The following is a 17,908-nucleotide window of genomic DNA, read 5'->3' as shown; positions in this document are numbered from 1 at the left end:
TACGAATTTGTTCCAAATGTTGCTCGACTTGATTCAGCATTCAAGAATTTGGGCGCGGGATCCTCTTGGGACTACTGGAAGGGTTTGCCGAAAATCTCCCCTAATCACAATCACTTTTCCACCGAATGGCTTTTCCTTGCAACTCATCACTTCACGCAACAATCTGTCGATACACCTAAGCCCATGTTTTGACAGCATGGTGATCTCGTCGATAAGTATGAGAGAGGCTTGACGAAGCACATCTGCATCTTTTGAAGATGGTCGTAACCCCGAAACGGATGTATCACTAAGTGGAACTTCAAGCTTAAATCCACTATGTGCGGTTCTACCTCCTTTTAACAACGTGGCTGCAATCCCCGTCGTGGCAAATGGCAAGGCAACTTGAGATCTTCCTCGAACAAAAGACAATAAGGTGGTGTATAAGAAAGTCTTTCCCGACCCACCAGGACCATCCACATAGAATGCACGTTCTGGTTCTTCAGCATTATCGATAGCACGTACAATCCCGTTGAAGGCGTCTCGCTGGTTTGCATTAAGCATTCCTATTCGCTCTTCAGCAAGCTGAGCTTCCAGAATCGGGTTAAAACATTCTTCTTGAGGTGCCTGCCCAGTTGGTTCCGGCAGCCCAATTTTTGTACATGATAATCCATGCTGCTGAAGAATTTCGTCTATATCATGAAGCGCCATATTCACAGCATCATCGTTCTGCCGGTTTCGTGAGTAATCCAAAGACATTTCAACTTGAAATTTGGTCCATAAATCCAGCGGCTTGGCAGGCTGACAAAAACAACAGATATAACAAAATGTTTCTCGCAATTGTTTTGGCATCTGGAAAATACTGGCTTCTGATAAACACCGGTCCCATTCTTCGTCAGACTCAAGAAGTCCCCGTGCCATGGCTGCCTCCTTAAATGAAGAATACGTAATTGAGTTAAATGTTCGGACTGACTCATAGGAGGTGGCACCTCGAACATGAAGTAGTAGCAATCGAAGGTAATAATTTTCCTCGTCCTTCAAACTGGCGGGGTACATCCGAACAACGAATTTGTTTCCACCGCGTTGTCGCTTTTGCCAATTTCCTTTAACATATACGTAGTTGAGTGGAATTTCAGTGTACAAAAATTGTTGTGCGTCAGGATCATTAGTGTTGAGGTGAAACCACGATTCCAATTTAGTTCGACCAGTTTGAGCAGCTAACAAAGCTTCCTCTTCTCGACCTTCTTCAAATCTAATTCGTTGCTGGTTAGGAAGGTGAAACGGAAGTTTCATAACGGCATGGGATCTATCGTGCATTTTAAATTCCAGTAGTCTCCACATTGCTTCTGGTGCACTAAGATAACGACCGTTAATATAGTTGTCAATTTCGTTGTATCGAAGTTGTGGTTGTCCTTCTGAGGTAATTGCTATACTTGCACAATCGAAGCCTTTATAGATGTACTTGTAAATATATTTAACAGCCAGTAACGATGTGCAAACTTCGATATTTATATGAGCATTGTATTTTAGAAGCAAGTAGGGGCTATACGGAACCACATATCTGTTGTCCATTGTCGCTCCTCGAACCTGAACCGTTGTCCCTCTCCGACGACGATATAACGGGTATCCTTTGATGTTTGGTCTGGTTACCTCATTGAACTCCTTGGGAAACTTTTCTTGCATTCTCCACTTTCCATGCATGCGGCATTTGGTCTCAAGTTACCACATGGGCCATGCAACATACACTTAATAACAATTTGGTGAAGGCGAGGATTTTTGACAGGATCTGGAATCTCAGCCTGAACAAATTTATCTATTTGCTCAGCTGTGGTGAACTTGGCTTCTGATTGTAACGTTACCAAAATATGAGCATGTGGGAGCCCTCGTTTCTGGAATTCGATAGTGTAAGCATGTGCAATTGATTTGCCGAAAATTCCATGAACCGTAACATCAGCAAGCAAAGACCTTAGTTTTATTTTGAAAATTCTGGCGACTAAATCTGGACGATCCGAGGTTTGCTCCCAGGACTTCAAATTCGCGGTAATCTCAGACCAATTTGGATTTGCTGTGAAAGTTATGAATAGATCAGGGGCTCCCCATTTTGCAAAAATTGCCTTTGCATCCTTGCATATCTCGGCCATATTCCTTGGAGATCCTTCAAAACTTGATGGCAAAATTTGGGGCACTCCAGCTGGAACATTAGCGTTGTTCTCTAGATTTGCTACATGATCCGCTAAGCTTTGGTATAACTCCGCACGTAATTTATTTTGCTTAAATCTTGCAAAATTAAGATCATTTGCTTCGACCTGAAGGTAGGAATCAACCAACCACTGGAGTTAATTTTCCGGCACTCATTATTGGGTTAAAATATTCACGAATTGCAGTATGTGCAGCTTTGTACTGCAGCATGCTTATGTTATTTCGGACAGGATTCCTTTGTACCCCATCGTATGATCCGCATTGCCAGTTTGGTTGCCATCCTGGTTCGCCATAAGGAAACAAAATTGCGTAAGTCATGGGATCTAAGTTTGGACTGAGGATGTTGATGTTGACAAACTGTTGATTGGGATCTTGTGGGTTTCTTGGATAAATTCTGATATCCCGTTCGAAAGGGGGTTCACCATCGTCGTTAACAAATACCATGGCAATTTCATTTGACATGGGTTCGTTGTATCTTCTTTGATCTAATTGACGATCTCTTCGAAAAGCCATATTAACAACAGGTATGTTGTCGCCTCTTTCAACCGCTTGCCGACTTTCTTCAGTTTGAATTTCTCGCATCATCTGATAACTCCGGGCAATAATATTATGTTGTCGAAAAAAGCGATCAATCTCATCCAAGATTAAAGGGTTGCAGTTTTCATTTGCTGGATGGTTCTGACGGATTGTTGTGGCTTGGGTACTATCAAGTACATATAGTTGTGCGTATTGTGGTGATACATCATCGGCCGGCTGAATGTGTGATGTCCTATGATACGTCTGCCCGTAAACTTTTAATATATATGGACCTCTTCCAGGCATGTCCACAATCTTCGCCCCCATTGATGCAAAGGAAACAGAACTGTTATAAGATCGGATAAGTTCGCGGAATTGTGAACAATTCGGATTATCTGCGTCTGACAGTAGAATTCGTAAAAAATCTGGATATGGAAGTTCCATACCATTACCGTCAGACGGTTTTGGTAACTTTACCTTCCCTTTACGGCAACATGAGGTAAACTTTCCGTCCGTAGGCCGTTCAGAAGTAAAATTTTTAGATCCGCAATACTGACAGATAATATTCATGTCCCCACAGTTATGTTGCATTACATTATTTTCGTCCACGTCTACACTAAGTGCTTCATCTCGGATAGCTTGACTTTCTCGTTCCGCAGCTGCTTGATGTCGTAACAAATCTGCAGCACGACGAACTTGAGATTCAACAGATGTTTCCGACTGCCGACATAATCGATGGGCTTCGGCGTCGGTCTCACGACGAACTTCTGACTCCCGAACTGTTTCCGACAGACGGCTTAATCGATGTGCTTTGGCATTGGCCTCTCGACGAAGTTCTGACTCCCCAACTGATTCCGAGTGGCGGCTTAATCGATGTGCTTCGGCATTGGCCTCTCGACGAAGTTCTGACTCCCCAACTGATTCCGAGTGGCGGCTTAATCGATGTGCTTCGGCATCGGTTTCACGACGAACTTCCGATTCCTCAGATGTTTCCGACTGACGACTCAATCGACGGGCTTCGGCATCGGCCTCACGACGACTGCCTGATTGTTCGGGAAGTTCCAATTCTCGTCTCACACGCTTCCTCTCGGCATCCTCCATCCGAATTCTTTCCAGTGTCGCCTGACTTTGTCGGGCTTTCCATCGTTGATACCTTTCTCGCGTAAGCCTACCTTTCCGATCAATTGGATTTTCGTTTTGCTCCATCTACTGGAAATCAAGAAACATAATTAGGCAACATCCACCACGCTAATGCTTGCATTACTAAACGTATATTTACCAGAGCTGTAGTTTACCTGGACAGTGAACGATATCAGACTCAGATTTAAATTTATAAATAGTTTATAGTAAACAACAGACCAGTCTTTAACAAATTCAATAAGATTAAGACAATGCGCAACGTCAACCCCGTGCTGGAAACTCGCTTGAGGCCTAAATTTTGTTGCGTATTTTGCGTATTATGTATGTATGCAACTGATGTATGTTATTATATGATTAGGATTATATACTCTTTGATACGCCGAGTCAATCATGTAACTGATTTTAACCCTACTAAATCAACTCTGAGAATGATAAAGTATCGAGGTGTAGATTTGGTTTGGTTGACCAACACCAAATCAAGACTGTCAGTATAATATAATCAATCATATAGTTGACTTGGTTTGGTTCTGGTCTCGACCAAACCAAAACCAAATCATGACTACCTTTAATGTGGTAACCCATATAGTTGTCTTGGTTTGGTTCTGGTCTCGACCAAACCAAAACCAAATCATGACTACCTTCAGTATGGTCACCCATATAGTTGACTTGGTTTGGTTCTGGTCTCGACCAAACCAAAACCAAATCATGACTACCTTCAATGTGGTAACCCATATAGTTGTCTTGGTTTGGTTCTGGTCTCGACCAAACCAAAACCAAATCATGACTACCTTCAGTATGGTCACCCATATAGTTGACTTGGTTTGGTCACGACCAAACCAGGACCAAACCAAGAAACATGGTAGTTGCAACTGGCTCACATCCTATCCCTTCCATGCTGTGAGTAATACATTGAAGGGATGCGTTAGGGACAGACAGACGGACAGACAGAACTGGGCTATTATATAAGTTAATTGCCTCCCCGTGGGCCTGTATAAAAATTTAACAACTATTATTCTGGTTGGTCTTCTCTCTCCCAATATGATCTTATACAAAATGCCAATTCAATTTGTTACATATGACTACGATTTTATATTAAAATTTACTGATGGCTGCAAGATTTCCTCCAATCCTAAATGTCAGATAAAGACAATTCTATAATTGAAGTGAAAAAGAATGTTAAGTCTTAACCTGGATGATCTCGCAATTAATCAAGCAAATAATGTGTTTGAAATTGCAGTGAGTTAATTCTACATTTTAGATAATTTTAATTTTTCATTCACACCTTAGGCCAATTTTTTTATAAAATCTTTCTTAGTTACCATTTCAATAATACCGGCCAATTAAAAAAATTTGTTGCTAACTATTTTTTCAGCAAACACACTTGATACACAAAACTCTATGCTTATATTTGGCCCACGGCGAGGCAATATAATAATAATATTGCACCACCGTTATGGCGCATGCGAGAAATTAATTCTGCAATGTGATATTTAATAAAATGTACCCGTAAAATTACTTGTTTTCTTATTTTATGTGCGATATCAATTGCCGAACCTAAGAGTGTTTTTTTGAAAAAATATTTATTTTCTAGTTTTAATATGATTTATCATTTCGATTTTAGCTAAATATAATACGCTTTAATTTATTGACTAATAATTTTAAAATTAATTTTCCCAAGCCCCAGAGGGTAATAATTAACAAATATAACTGTGGAAGGTTAAAGGTTTTCTCCGATTCCCAAAAACACCTTAATTATTTTGGGTTTTGCGATAGTTCTCCGGTTGACTTCATTTCTCCACATCTCTGGCCCTGGTTTCTTGGGGAAACAGCTACAAAGCAGTGTTTCTTTTTAGGCGCCTAAAATAATTTTTATGCATAAAAATGAAAAAAAATGCAAAAAAATGATAAATTATGTTCAATATGGCTTTATAAACTAAAAGTCGTATGAATCTCATTTTATTAGTACATAAGTGTTGAACTGCCACTAACCACTGTAGCAAAATGAAAATTAAAACTCACTGAAACGAAGTTGCAAAAAATTAAATAGTTTTTACTCAAACAATATTCATGAAGAAATTTTGGGAAATACCACAAAATTGTTTTAATGATTCAGATATGTCGAAAAATGTGATTTATGCGATTATAATTTATTTGTTCGCATTTAAACATTTTTGTGCATGTTATGCACTTTTTCGGATTTTTGGTGGGTGGTTTCAAACGTTTTAACAGCAGTAACACTGCTATAAAGTAACTTAAATTTGTAATTTGAATACATGGTAACGTTTCTTAGAAGAATCTCATCTTGCCCCTAGAGGGGGTGTGACCCCATAAATAATTGATTACACCAATATCGACTTAAATATTGACGTTCTAAGCCTCGGTTAGAAATGAGTGAATTATTGAGATTACCGCAACTTTTTTATAAATGGAACTCCTCCCCCAATGGGTGTGGTCAATGACAACTGGTCACAAAATTATTCGTTGTAAATTTGTTTACTTTCTAAACATGAGTCAAGTTTTTAGATAATCCTGGCACCAGAATTCGAAAAATTTTTTTTTTAATGCATCAGGTAATTCCTACCAGTGACCACACCTCTCTAGGGGGTGTAATATGATTAGTTGTTGCATTTAAAAAGTTTCCCATGTAAATGCAAAGACATTAGAATTTGCAAAAACGAGCAAAAAAGTAGAACCCAACGGGCATCGAACCCATGACACAAAGGCACCGAAGCCGGAGGTACCACCCCAGAGCCAAGCAGGCTACAGTTGTTGGCTTTGGTGCCACCAAAGCCAACAACTTGGTCACACTTGTTTCTCATTCATAAATTGCTCAATGTATTTAGTTATGCAAGTGGTTCGGAACTCGTTTTCGAACATAAAAACTTCACAATTTCAAAATTCGACACAAAAAGACACTGAGGAACGGAATTATGTAATTATTTTGCCTCTTGTCATTTTTCGATTGAGTGCATCGTTTTGGCTGAAACCTTGTGAGAGTTTCTGGACGGTGACCCGGAATGCAGTCTTAGCTTCGCCGGGCCCCACTTGAGCATATTCACATATGCTTTTTGAGATGGGGCCCAGCTTTCCGGCTTTGCCTCACCTAAGAAAAAGGAGAGTGGGCGTTTGAAAGAGGCAGGCTTGGCGCAGATGTGGGATAGTGTGTACATAAATAATTTAATTCTAATGGAGGTAAAAAATATGATTGGTAAAAGGATATACTTTAAGGCGGTGCAATATTCGCTTGGGGATGTGAAGGAGGAAGTGACGTTTCATGAATCGCATCGTGTCTCGATTGAACTAATTTTGCCGGCTTTCTTACTATGCGGGACCGTTATGATTGTGGGGGTGATAAAATTTATGCTGGAAACTAGAGAAAATTTTATACACGGTGCAAAAATTGTGGTACTTATTGTGTACCAACCGTATATGACTCAATGGATTTGTATGGTGGGTAGGCAATTCATGATAAAGGGGTGCCCTCCTTCGACAGGGGCCAAAATTAATGCAATATCAGGCTCGAATTTCATAATCAGCTGAGACAAATCCAACATTGAACCACGTGCTAAGAATAAATAATTTTTATAATCATAATTAGCCGATTAATTAAAGTCAATTTTGCTGCTCTCTACTTTTGTTTTATTTTGTTGTGACAACTTCACTGTTGTGGGAAAGAGGTGAGTTAATTTAATAATTCTATTCACATTTATACTTGTGAAATTAATTAGTAGTTAACTGTGTAAGACAATGAGAGTAATTAGTTTGTTCCTCATTACAGATCGAGCCTATGGTAATCAGTGTACGGAAAATCAATTATTTATGAAATCATTTATGAAAATCATTCATTTTTTTAATTGATAATTTGTAATTGAATGTATATATGCACTAACTAGAAATGTGCATAACGCTGCGGCCGGTCTTATAAAGCAGGACCCGCATTCAGTAATCAATTTAGCTTAAGTCGGGCTAGTCAGGCTTAACACTTAAAATATTTATCCTTTGTGCCATACATGATTCTAATTAGCGATTATAATCTATTCTTGCTTTCTATGAGTTAGTAAATTGTTATTTTGGATTAACTTAAAAATTTCGTTGATTTCTTTGATATTAGTCTCGAATAACTTCGTTAAACTTAAATAATTCAATATTTCTGTTTTTATGTTTCCGTTAAACAAGCCAGGGATTTTTCGTTATTTCAAATGCAGGAATTTTTCATATATGTAATTAATCTGTACCGCTTTTGTTATGAAGGTCATGAACGGGGATTACCGTAGTTGTGTAGTTCCAAATTGTGAAGCCTGGGATCGGAAGAACGAAAAGCAGCTTTCATGGCACAAGTTAGTCATTTTTTTAATCAAGTTAGCCATACGCAAGCATTATAAAAAATTGATTGAAATATTATTACGACTGACAGATTCCCGACAAGTGCAACTAAGAAACATATTTGCAGTAAGTGGATTGCCATAATTCGGACCTTACTGTTGCTGTTGTTCTAAGAGTCAGAAAAACCTCCGTCCTTTAAACAACCCCCCATAACTTTTGATCCAGAGGTCACACCCTAATGCATGAGGGCTCGTTGGAAAGCTGACCATATTTGGGGTCCACCCCTTTGCAATTCAGTGACCTAAGCCACACCCACTCGGAACCACACCCCCTCAAAACCAAACTTTGCGTCTGGGAGCCTAATTTAATCATGTGGGGTGTCTAATGAAAGCTCCTGAGATGGACCAACCAACCCCACTGTCGCCTAAACAAATTACGCCGAACCACACCCATCGTGAACCACACCCCCAAGGTCGAAAATTTTTATTTCCGTTTAACATATCGAATGGGGTATCGTTGGAAAGGTCTGGATCATAGTAACTTGGCGACACCATAAGCACTATTATGAGCCACACCCACCGTGAACCACACCCCCTACTGTCGAAAGTCTTTATTTCCTGTAAAACCCATCGAGTTGGATATCGTTGGAAAGGTCTGGGTGGCAGCAACTCTGTGATACTGCAATATGGTTCTAGCGCTCTGAACCACACCCATCGCGAACCACACCAAGCGGGAACCACACCCATCGAAAACCACACCCCCACATGTCGAAATTTATGTTTTCGTTGTAATCCATCGAGTGGGGTATCGTTGGAAAGGTCTTGGTTGTGGCAACTCTGCAACACCAACACCAACATTATTCTGAGGCACACCCTTCTTGAACCACACCCCCTGGTCGAGAAATTTTATTTTCATTTAAACATATCAAATGGGGTATCGTTGGAAAGGTCTGCGCCTCACGAACCCATCGATAACAAAATTATCACTCTGAACCACACCCATCCTGAACCACACCCTCTCATTCATACCGAAATTTTATTTTCGTTGTAACCCATCGAGTGGGATATCGTTGGAAAGGTATGCGTTGCAGCAACTCGTCGATGCTAATACAAATACTCTGAACCACACCCATCGGGGACCACACCCATCGGGGAGCACACCCCGATTGTGGAAATTTTATTTTCGTTATAACATATCGAGTGGGGTATTGCCAGAACGGTCCGAGTCGCAACAACTCTGCGTTGCCAAAATTATCATCCTGAACCCCACACATCCTGAACCATACCCCACATGTAGATATCTCATTTAGAGGGTGACCAAGATGGAGCCGAGCAAACCTATAAATGCATGTAAAAACCGTAGACAATAAGTACGACTGGGTTTTTTGTGGCAAATTTCATAGGCAACAAGGATCAGAAAACCAGAAATCTCAATTCCTAGAGGTTCAAAAGTGCGGGGACAAATAGTGTGGCAACTCGAAAAACGCCTCTGCCCGGGTTTTCACTACCTTTTTCCTTTATGCATTTTATCAACGGTGTTAATATTTAACTTTAGTGGTGATTAGACAGGTTGGACAACTAATTTTTTTTGTAAATTTTACTGGCTCAGAGTCCTGAAACCTATTAAGAACTTCGCAATTTGTTGATTTTGGAATTCCTTTCTTTCCAAATTGCTGTGACTCAACTTGAGCGTCAGCACACATTTTCGTAGTACTGGCAAATACGTTTTACGTGTTGCTCCGCTATGTATCTCCGCATTTTTAAACCGCCAGGAATTGAGACTTCTGGTTTTCTGATCCTTGTTCCCTATGAAATTTGCAACAAAACCTTCCATTAATTGTCGTACTTATTGTTCAATTTTTTACAGGCATTTATAGGTTTGTTCGGCTCCTTCTTGGGCCGATATTCCTCTACATTGAAACCCTTCAAGTGGGGTATCGTTGGAATGGTCAAGACTGGCAATTCCACGATATCACTATCACTAGTATTACTAGTACTCCTAGGCACACCCACCAGCAGCCACATCAATTTAAAAATTTGAAATTTTTAGGCTGCCTGGAGTATCTTTGCAAGTTGCAGTGTATTCAGATGCATTTAGTTGCTAATTAAGTCAACCATACCAACGATTATGCACCACATGAAAAAAGTGTCCCCATTCGGCCAAAGTTCGTTACCACTAAAAATTCGTAAATTAAATTAAATGTAAATATGATGAAATTTACGCCAATCCCTGATTAACAAATTACTACATTTTTTGTTGGAAATGATCTGACCGGATTTAGTGTAAAATGGTTAAATTCGTGAATTTATGTACATTTAGCTATATATAAATATAACCGTTGACCTACAAAATATCTGGTTTTATATTGTGGTCACAAATTCAACGGAAACTATGCATTTTTAACAATAAAATATTCTTTATTTCTATAAGTAGTCGCATAATCGTTAACCGTCATTTCTGTAATAGAATTATAAATAAGGGTTTTCTTTGACACGATTATCTTTTTTGGAAGTTGGGTTCACTTAGAAAAATTCCAAGAAAACCTTGAATGTAAAATACTTGTGCCTATTGTAACATTCCGAAAAGGGACATCTTTTTTTCCAGGAATACAAGGGTGCAAGAAGAGATATGTGCTTGGAGTGCCAAAAATATACCAGATAGTTTCCAGATATACTTGCCTCCATCACATAATTCCTTCAGTTGTGTTTCAACAGCGTATGCGAAAGGGTCGTAATTTTCTAACTAAATCGTTATTGTATTCTCCATTCGACATGTACGTGTTTTATTTTGTGGCAGTGTTTATTCTGACTTTAAAATTGTGCGTGTGTGATAGAAACTCTGAGTTTTCTGACTTTATCTTGAAAACCAACTTACAAATCGAGTCGGAATGTAAGACAATCCCTGCGTTTAATAATGGGATTTATATCACTTACCAAGGAAAATTGCCAACAGCCTGTGATTTCGTGCAATTTTGCAACACTACAATGTGTCTACTCTCTAATTCCCGCCAATGAGTTTATTGGCGGCTGACAAGTTTCCCTTGTCGGTTATGGAATATATTACTGGAACTATTCGAATTTGGAACACGAAAAAACTTAAAAAGTTGAATTTTGTGTCAAATCTGGACCTGGCTTCTTATTATGAAACCAAATTATCCGTTGGGAATAAAGATCATACATTCCCTGCAAATAGAAAAATCAATGGATTATATGACGACCTCTATGCAAACGGGTTTATGATAGGACGAGATATGTGCCGCCAAAGGAATGGGACGATCACTTCATACGAACTAACAGGTCATCTCCCAATTATGTGTGAAGTGATAGATATGTGCAGCCAGCATAACTGTTTAAAGCTAAGAGGCGCAAGTTTAATTGCTTCACAATTTTTCACCAAAGGAAAGCATCAAATTCCAGTAAGGCACAAAAATTTGGGGGCGTGCTACATATTGGAAAAAGATAGTCTGTCCGAACAAAGAAATTATACTCGAAAGCGTGCTGCGATTCTAGTGGAGTCTAAACCTAAACCACGAGAAAATTATGATGGCTTGTCGTTCAATCTTCCCGGTTATAGGTATGACGATAGCATATAACTTGAGTATTTAAGATTTGTATTTCAAACTTAATTGGGTTACAGATACTGTGGACCAGGGACGGACGTGGAGAAGATGGACGATCTCGGGGGACCTATTAATTCATTAGGTGAGTTTGCACAATTGATTCTAACTAATTGTCAGGGTTTCGTTTTTGCACAACACAGTGCACGAAACCGCAGGAAATTCATAAAATCACATAAAATGCACGAATTGAATACTAAAGCTTAAACTGTCCGTAAATTTATTAAAAATTGATATTGGAGTACGACTAGAACTTCGTCCACCTAAAAATTGAGTATTTTGATATTTGTCAGGGACTTTAGTACTTTATTATTCTTTATCCTATACTGGTATTGACTATATGTAACGTTATTTCATATACTTAGACCCTATTTATAAATTATTGTTTAATCTGATAGAAATCATGAGAGCTTCAAGGATCTAGTAATCAGTGTTAAGAAAAACCCGGGGTTTTTCCTCAAAAACCCCGACCCATGGGTTTTTCGTGGGTTTTTGGGGTTTTTGTGGGTTTTTGGGTTTTTGTGGGTTTTTGGGTTTTTGCTCTTTTTGGGGCAAAATGGTACACACCAGAAACATGATTATTCAATACATCTGGAAAAATTAGAAACAACGGTAATTTAATTATCGCGATCTGATCAGAATTACCGAAGTTATTCCAAAATAAGTAAATTTTCGAAGTCATCCATAAGAAATACACGGCGTAAGTATAACTTTCTTCAACATGCTTGCATTTCAATTTGTGGGCCAATTATTTTGCAAATATTTGTTTAAAAACTTATGATACTAAAATCCGTTATTTTCAACTACCAGATACTTGTAAAAATATCAATTTTTATAAAAGCCCCAGTCATTCATAAGGAATGCATGGTAAAATATAACTTCCCAAAAAATGCGTACATTTACATTTTTCTGCATTTTCTTGTGCTTATATGTGTTTAATAACTTAGGTAAACGTAAATACTTCATTTCAAATATCAAAATCATTTGAAAAGTACAAATTTTTAGCAAAAACCCAAGCAAAAACCCAAATACCATTGGAAAAACCCAAAAACCCACGTGGGTTTTTCCTTTTTTTGCGACCCAAAAACCCACAAAAACCCAAAAACCCAACCCAAGCAAAAACCCGGGGTGGCAAACACTGCTAGTAATCAGCTTAGGGATATTTTATTAATTTCATGCAGTAATGCATGTATTCAAAACCACTTTAAATGCATTTCATGCCGTGGTATAAACCTGCTAATTATGAACTTTTGAAAATACTAGATGCGGCATGTCGTCAACATGATGTGGATTACCTGCTTGGAAGGGATCCCTTGGCAGCAGACCAAAAACTTTTGAAATCTGTTCAATGGCATCGTCCAGATCTCGCTCCAATTTTTGTGACGGCCATGGAAGCAAAGCGTCAATTTGAAAACTATTTTGGGAAACACTACACATCCTTTTTGTATTATTACCCAACTACGTTCCAGCCAAGCATTGTGTTTACATTTGCTCAACACTCGGACTTTGATAGCATAAAACTTACCAGTAAGGAGGCTGCCAGTGCATTTATTAAAGTCAATGAAATCGAAAATAAATGGATGACACTTCTTGAAGAAGTGTGGTTAGGGAGTTGCTACACACTCTCTCCATCGCTGGCTGAAGAATTTAAGGTAAAAAAATACATAAGTATTTGTGTCCATCAAATAAATATAACTTATACATACATACATAGATACACAAGCATACTTTTATTTTAGCTGGATGTCCACAAAATTTATTTTCCCGATGACAGAAACAAGCCTGGGAATAGTAAACCGGTAATTTTGTTTGAACTTATGCGTGCAGAAATTCTGGAAAAATGATATATTCATAAAATCGCAGACTTGATTTTTCTATGCATTCTTTCGCGTTGTACAACTACGTTCAACAGTGTGGCAAAAGTAATTGATCCACATGTAAAAAAAAATATTAAAATATATGTATTTTGATCCCAGCTTGAAGATGGAGGAGATGACAACCGTCGTGAAGGAGATCAATCTGCATCACTCGGTCCATCCGGTCCGGAACACCCACCCGGACACCATATACCTTCTATCCCACCTTTACTGGAACCTGAGGACCCTGACGGAACTGGAGCGTCCACATCAAACTCCCCAACTGATTACCCTTTGGCCCCGTACAAAAGTGGGTGCAGAATTATTATAAACGAGGTCGCCATGCAAAATTCAGAAAATCGAAACTCTTTCATCGAGCATAAAAGAATTTGTCCTCAAGGGGCTTACCAGCCAAAATCTACTTCGCTTTCTGGATTTATAGAAGTCGTGCTTGAGGCTGGGCATACAATTAATCTAGTAATGTTAGCAAACTTCAAAAATTATGCACTTTCAAGTGTTATTGAGCCTCATGGTGGAACAGGAACAGGGCCAAGGGATGTTCGAAGATTTTATTTTGTTGTGGGAAATGAAGAAATTGGGAGTGATATGAAATATACCGAAACACAGAGAGCCACAGATTTTGAAAATGGAATGCCTAGTGCACAAGATAAAACGTATTGCGTTGTTCTTCTTAAAACACACCATTTAACAAGTGTACCCGAGTTGGATTTAGAGAAAATTGGGGACTCTTATACACCTACTCCACTATCTGATGAGGCTATGACTTTTATCCAAGATTACGTGCAGGATGTGTTAATTATTGGACCCCCTTGTTCAGAGGATTTATGTGGATTTTTCTTTGACCTTATCAAACGTCGAGAGCTAGTAATAAGAGATATATAACAGCATTTACCAATTCCCGATATTCCAAGTGAGAACGGAATTAAACCTTATCTAAGCCTGTCAAGATGTGCACAAAATTCTCTTCCCATGCAAATGTCGTCCTTCGAAATATCTTCCCCCACACCGAAGGCAAATAACAATTGTAAAAAAGAACCATTCAAGCATCCATTCTCGATGACAGGTGTGCCACTGCAATCCACAGCTCAAAAATTAATTGTAAATACGAAATCCTTCTTTGATCAATATGCACAAGACCCAACTTTACTAGACGGGACAAGCGTTGAAAAGGCGGCTTCTGTCCTTGGCATAAACAGAGTTTCTGTATATCAAACTCTGCACAACTATAAAAATAATGCTATTCATACACCTTGACAGAAACGGATAAGGCCGACACCAATATTGGATCAATTCGATAAATTTAGGATGGACCACCTTACAAATGTTATTCAGTCTTTCTATGCCGGAAATATAGCTCCAACTTTGCAAATGGTTTACAAGAAGTTTATGGAAGATGTTAAACAAGAAGAAGATGGCCGTGTTTCAAATGGAGAAAATATAGTACAATTTAAATGCTCTAAGTGGTCTCTGCGAAAAATCATTCGACAGTTAGGCTTTCGATTTAAGCGGATAAATAATCGTTCTGTGATTCTCCTTCGCGTTGATATTGCTGCTAAACGATGGGATTATCTTGAAATAATGAAACGAAACAGAGAATCAGATAACCCCAAATGCGTAATTTTCACCGGTGAGAAATAATATTAAGCACTACCGATTTGGCTTTATTTGATTTGTTGTTTTTAATTTTAATGTAGATGAGACCTGGATAGATCCGCACGCAAGAACCGGTAAAGGGTGGGTAATTAGCAAGCCCAAAACGTTTGAAGAAGCTGCAAAGTATTCTTACAAAAATCCAAAAGTGTCAAGAGGGCCGAGGGTGATTATTATGCACGCAGGTATTGTACATACATTAATTTCTCTAAAATAGTTAAAATAAGAAAATTTAAGAAAATTAACTTTTTAATATTGCTAAATAGGTGGTAGTGGTGGCTTCGTTCCAAATGTTATGAAGATATACCCAGTGTCAAAATCTAAGGTTACAGAGGACTATCATCAAAATGTTGATGGAGATTCATACATGCGGTGGTGGAGAAATTTAAATGAACAAGTGCAAGAAAATTACGGATCATGCATTATTGTCATTGATAACGGTTTGACAAAAATCTTTGGACACACTACTGTATAGACATAAGATATTGAAGACTAATTTCATATTTTTTCCATGTTAGCCCCTTACCATAGCACACTTAATGCCCCGAAATCTTCTTCGAAGAAACAGGATATGTACGATTGGCTAGAGGATAATATTCCATTATCACGTAGGTCAGAGTTAAAGCCCATTGGAGATATGCGCAGACCGGAATTATGGAACCTGGTACAGGGACTCAAATCCGTTAATAACTACTACGAAGTAGATCAGGAGGCACTAAAGTATGGAAATATTGTTGTGAGGTGAGATCATGTAATATTACATAATATTGGCAAAAAACTAAATCCCAGAATTTACTTTAAACAGGCTTCCACCCTACAATTGGTATGTACAAATTCAATTAGGATTAAAATTTATTATTTCCTAAATTAATTAAACGCCTCTGAATAGTGACCTAAATCCTATCGAGTATGTTTGGAAGGATATCAAACATGCTGTACGATGCGCAAATTTTTTAGCCACATCAGAATTCGCACAGCGCGAAGCTGAGAGAATAATGGCGTCGTATTCTCCGGAACAGTGAAAAAAACATATTGACCATGTGCTAAGGTAATTCATATAAGACATCTACGCATTTTAGACAATGTGTTTATTATTTACATTTTTATAATTATTTGAATTTCTAAAATTATTCTAAGGCTAGAAAATAAGTACTGGGAGGAGGCGGGCTTATACGAGCGCTTAATGGATGGCCTGGATGCAATTCCAGATGACCAACGAATAACGGTACAAACAAATTTTTAAAAATTAAATGAGCATGTCTGAAAAAATAATGAAACCTCACCTTATTTTAGATTACTGGTGAAGACCAGGACGATGATGACGACGAAATTGATGTTATCGATCCATTTAGATTTGATGTTCATGACGATAACATCTCACAGGATGAAGTTTCAATTTTTTCAGAAACTTCCGAAGATTCTAATGCGGCACCGGAACATATGCAGACCTCACGAAGGCGCCTTCACTTAGATGACTGTTAATTGAACTCGGATTTATAATGCATATAATACTAATTCTGCAAATAAATTTTAACAAAACTAATATGAGTAAAATAAATTTTGTCCGGTCCTGGCTCAAATTTCTCTTAACCACAACATTTTAAGACATAATTCCACTCGTTAGGGTAGATAAAAATTGGATTTTATGAAGGGGCTGCTAGTGGGTGATAGTATTGATGTCGTGGAGTTGCTAGCCCCGACCTTTCCAATGATACCCCACTCGATATGTTATAACGAAAATAAAATTTCCACAATCGGGGTGTGCTCCCCGATGGGTGTGGTCCCCGATGGGTGTGGTTCAGAGTATTTGTATTAGCATCGACGAGTTGCTGCAACGCATACCTTTCCAACGATATCCCACTCGATGGGTTACAACGAAAATAAAATTTCGGTATGAATGAGAGGGTGTGGTTCAGGATGGGTGTGGTTCAGAGTGATAATTTTGTTATCGATGGGTTCGTGAGGCGCAGACCTTTCCAACGATACCCCATTTGATATGTTTAAATGAAAATAAAATTTCTCGACCAGGGGGTGTGGTTCAAGAAGGGTGTGCCTCAGAATAATGTTGGTGTTGGTGTTGCAGAGTTGCCACAACCAAGACCTTTCCAACGATACCCCACTCGATGGATTACAACGAAAACATAAATTTCGACATGTGGGGGTGTGGTTTTCGATGGGTGTGGTTCCCGCTTGGTGTGGTTCGCGATGGGTGTGGTTCAGAGCGCTAGAACCATATTGCAGTATCACAGAGTTGCTGCCACCCAGACCTTTCCAACGATATCCAACTCGATGGGTTTTACAGGAAATAAAGACTTTCGACAGTAGGGGGTGTGGTTCACGGTGGGTGTGGCTCATAATAGTGCTTATGGTGTCGCCAAGTTACTATGATCCAGACCTTTCCAACGATACCCCATTCGATATGTTAAACGGAAATAAAAATTTTCGACCTTGGGGGTGTGGTTCACGATGGGTGTGGTTCGGCGTAATTTGTTTAGGCGACAGTGGGGTTGGTTGGTCCATCTCAGGAGCTTTCATTAGACACCCCACATGATTAAATTAGGCTCCCAGACGCAAAGTTTGGTTTTGAGGGGGTGTGGTTCCGAGTGGGTGT

The 17,908-nt window shown here is 38.9% G+C and overlaps 3 protein-coding genes across 3 annotated transcripts; 2 read left to right on the top strand and 1 right to left on the bottom strand.

The window, feature by feature from the left end:
• Nucleotides 1–33: 33 nt before the first annotated feature.
• LOC110860200 lies at nucleotides 34–1,659 on the bottom strand. Its single transcript, XM_022109253.1, has one exon. It carries the CDS (start codon nucleotides 1,657–1,659, stop codon nucleotides 34–36), a length of 1,626 nt encoding a protein of 541 aa, XP_021964945.1.
• Nucleotides 1,660–10,939: 9,280 nt separating this feature from the next.
• On the top strand, nucleotides 10,940–14,561 carry LOC118439047. The gene is made up of 5 exons (XM_035860064.1): nucleotides 10,940–11,727; nucleotides 11,791–11,855; nucleotides 13,034–13,422; nucleotides 13,510–13,569; nucleotides 13,747–14,561. Exons 1-5 carry the CDS (start codon nucleotides 11,165–11,167, stop codon nucleotides 14,527–14,529), a joined length of 1,860 nt encoding a protein of 619 aa, XP_035715957.1. The 5' UTR covers nucleotides 10,940–11,164; the 3' UTR covers nucleotides 14,530–14,561.
• Nucleotides 14,562–14,935: 374 nt separating this feature from the next.
• LOC118439048 lies at nucleotides 14,936–16,847 on the top strand. Its single transcript, XM_035860065.1, has 8 exons — nucleotides 14,936–15,274; nucleotides 15,342–15,482; nucleotides 15,564–15,737; nucleotides 15,816–16,038; nucleotides 16,103–16,120; nucleotides 16,187–16,345; nucleotides 16,435–16,522; nucleotides 16,591–16,847. Exons 1-6 carry the CDS (start codon nucleotides 14,953–14,955, stop codon nucleotides 16,317–16,319), a joined length of 1,011 nt encoding a protein of 336 aa, XP_035715958.1. The 5' UTR covers nucleotides 14,936–14,952; the 3' UTR covers nucleotides 16,320–16,345; nucleotides 16,435–16,522; nucleotides 16,591–16,847.
• The last annotated feature ends 1,061 nt before the right edge of the window (nucleotides 16,848–17,908 follow it).

Source organism: Folsomia candida, unplaced genomic scaffold (assembly GCF_002217175.1).
Source record: "Folsomia candida strain VU population unplaced genomic scaffold, ASM221717v1 Fcan01_Sc030, whole genome shotgun sequence".
Taxonomy (NCBI): domain Eukaryota; kingdom Metazoa; phylum Arthropoda; class Collembola; order Entomobryomorpha; family Isotomidae; genus Folsomia; species Folsomia candida.
This window is presented reverse-complemented; position numbering and strand designations above follow the sequence as displayed.